This window comes from Phalaenopsis equestris, unplaced genomic scaffold, assembly GCF_001263595.1.
Source record: "Phalaenopsis equestris unplaced genomic scaffold, ASM126359v1 Scaffold197238, whole genome shotgun sequence".
NCBI classification, from domain to species: domain Eukaryota; kingdom Viridiplantae; phylum Streptophyta; class Magnoliopsida; order Asparagales; family Orchidaceae; genus Phalaenopsis; species Phalaenopsis equestris.
Genome location: NW_018217187.1, coordinates 1 through 1,937, shown reverse-complemented (window position 1 = coordinate 1,937; position 1,937 = coordinate 1). Strand labels below are relative to the sequence as shown.

At 43.6% G+C, this 1,937-nt stretch overlaps 1 protein-coding gene across 1 annotated transcript; it reads left to right on the top strand.

Moving 5' to 3' along the window:
- Window positions 1–53: 53 nt before the first annotated feature.
- Window positions 54–1,508, top strand: LOC110035314 (protein TRANSPARENT TESTA GLABRA 1-like). The gene has a single exon (XM_020739547.1). It carries the CDS (start codon window positions 106–108, stop codon window positions 1,129–1,131), a length of 1,026 nt encoding a protein of 341 aa, XP_020595206.1. The 5' UTR covers window positions 54–105; the 3' UTR covers window positions 1,132–1,508.
- Window positions 1,509–1,937: the final 429 nt, after the last annotated feature.

Here is a 1,937-nt window from a genome sequence, read left to right as displayed (position 1 = left end):
TATGTAAAATCCCTCTTTATTTTTTCTATATAAAAAAATAGAAACTGCTATTTTCCACTTCGATCGCCGGAGTGGAGATACGGGGAAAGAAGAAGGGGGAAGAGAATGGAGGGCCGATCGGCGCATGATTCTCCACTAAACCCTAATTCTAAACAGCAGCACACCTTCACCTTCGATTCCCCACACCCGATCTACGCCATGGCCTTCTCCACTTCTTCCCCTTCACCGTGCCTTGCCCTAGGAAGCTTCATCGAGGAGCTGAGCAACCGTGTCGACATCGTATCCTTTGATGAAGATACCCTCACCTTCCGATCCGATCCGAAGCTCTTCTTTGAGCACCAGTACCCGCCCACTAAGCTTATGTTCCACCCCAAACCCCTCCCCGGTCAATCCCACTCCCTACTCGCCTCCTCCGGCGATTTTCTCCGCCTCTGGTCTGTACAGGAATCCGCCGTCGAGCTCCGCTCCGTCTTCAACAACAACAAATCGCCCGAGTTCAGTGCACCGCTTACCTCCTTCGATTGGAATCAGGCCGAGCCCCGCCGCATTGGGACTTGCAGCATCGACACAACCTGCACGGTTTGGGACATTGAGAGAAGTACAGTAGAGACGCAGCTTATTGCACACGATAAGGAGGTCTATGATATCGCTTGGGGGGAAGCTGGTGTGTTTGCTTCGGTCTCTGCTGACGGTTCTGTGAGGGTCTTTGATCTCCGCGACAAGGAACATTCCGCCATTGTTTATGAGAGCCCTCGGCCGGATACTCCTCTCCTCCGTCTGGCCTGGAACAAGACGGATCTTAGGTACATGGCCACCATTCTTATGGACAGTAACCAGGTGATTGTTCTGGATATTCGTTCTCCTGCTGTTCCTGTGGCTGAGCTGCAGAGACACCGTGCCTGTGTAAATGCAGTGGCTTGGGCGCCCCAAACGGCCCGCCACCTCTGCTCTGCTGGGGATGATGGACAAGCTCTTATATGGGAGTTGCAGGCGGCTGTGCCTGCGGAAGGTGTTGATCCTGTGCTTGTATACCAGGCTGGGGCTGAAATTAATCAGCTTCAGTGGTCTGCCGCGCAGCCAGATTGGATTGGGATTGCATTCTCTAACAGGGTGCAGCTACTCAAGGTTTGAGATTAAGGTATGCAGTTGTTTAGTTTGTTTGACTTGGTATATTGAGGAGTTGGCTTTGTATGATGATTTGTATATTTTTGGTTTTATGTTTGCGAATTTCAGTCAAATTTGATAATTTTATTGGGGTCTGGTTTGCAAAAAGAGTTTTTACTATTCAGGAGTGGTCTGAACAATGCATGCAACCAAGCTTTCACAGCTGGTTGTATAATGTTTCTAGCTTGTTTAATGATATCATGGAATATAGTTCAGTTGGGGAGAGATGTTGAACCTATTGTAACATAATGATCTCTCATCTTTTATTGTAAAATATATTGCTTTATTGTAAACTATATTGCAAAAAGAGATGTCATGTTTTAACTATACAATTTGTTGTATGACTCACGGTTTTTTTATGTCATCATATTGGGAGAATGATTTTATTAGTTTGAAAGATGTGATGTTGATTGATTCTCGTATTTGTTGAAGTCTAAGTCTTCTTGATTAGAGGCAACATGTTCTTAGAAATCTCTGATGGTGTGCAAGGATAATTACATCATAATTTTATTTCCCTCTTTATGGATTCCTCTTCGGGCCTATTCAGTATTATGCCGCTAATTATTTGATATTATTTTTTGAAATCCTAAATGAAAGCCTTGAGAAGCATAAATCTATAAATAGTTTTTATTTTATGTAAATGCTAAATAATGAAACTGAATTTGCCTCGAATAACACGCCTTAAGGCTATGTTCTAGGCCTAAATTAGATAAATTTTAAGATTTATGAGAGGTATTAGAGAAGTCCATTGTTTTATCTTTTAAACGAAATTT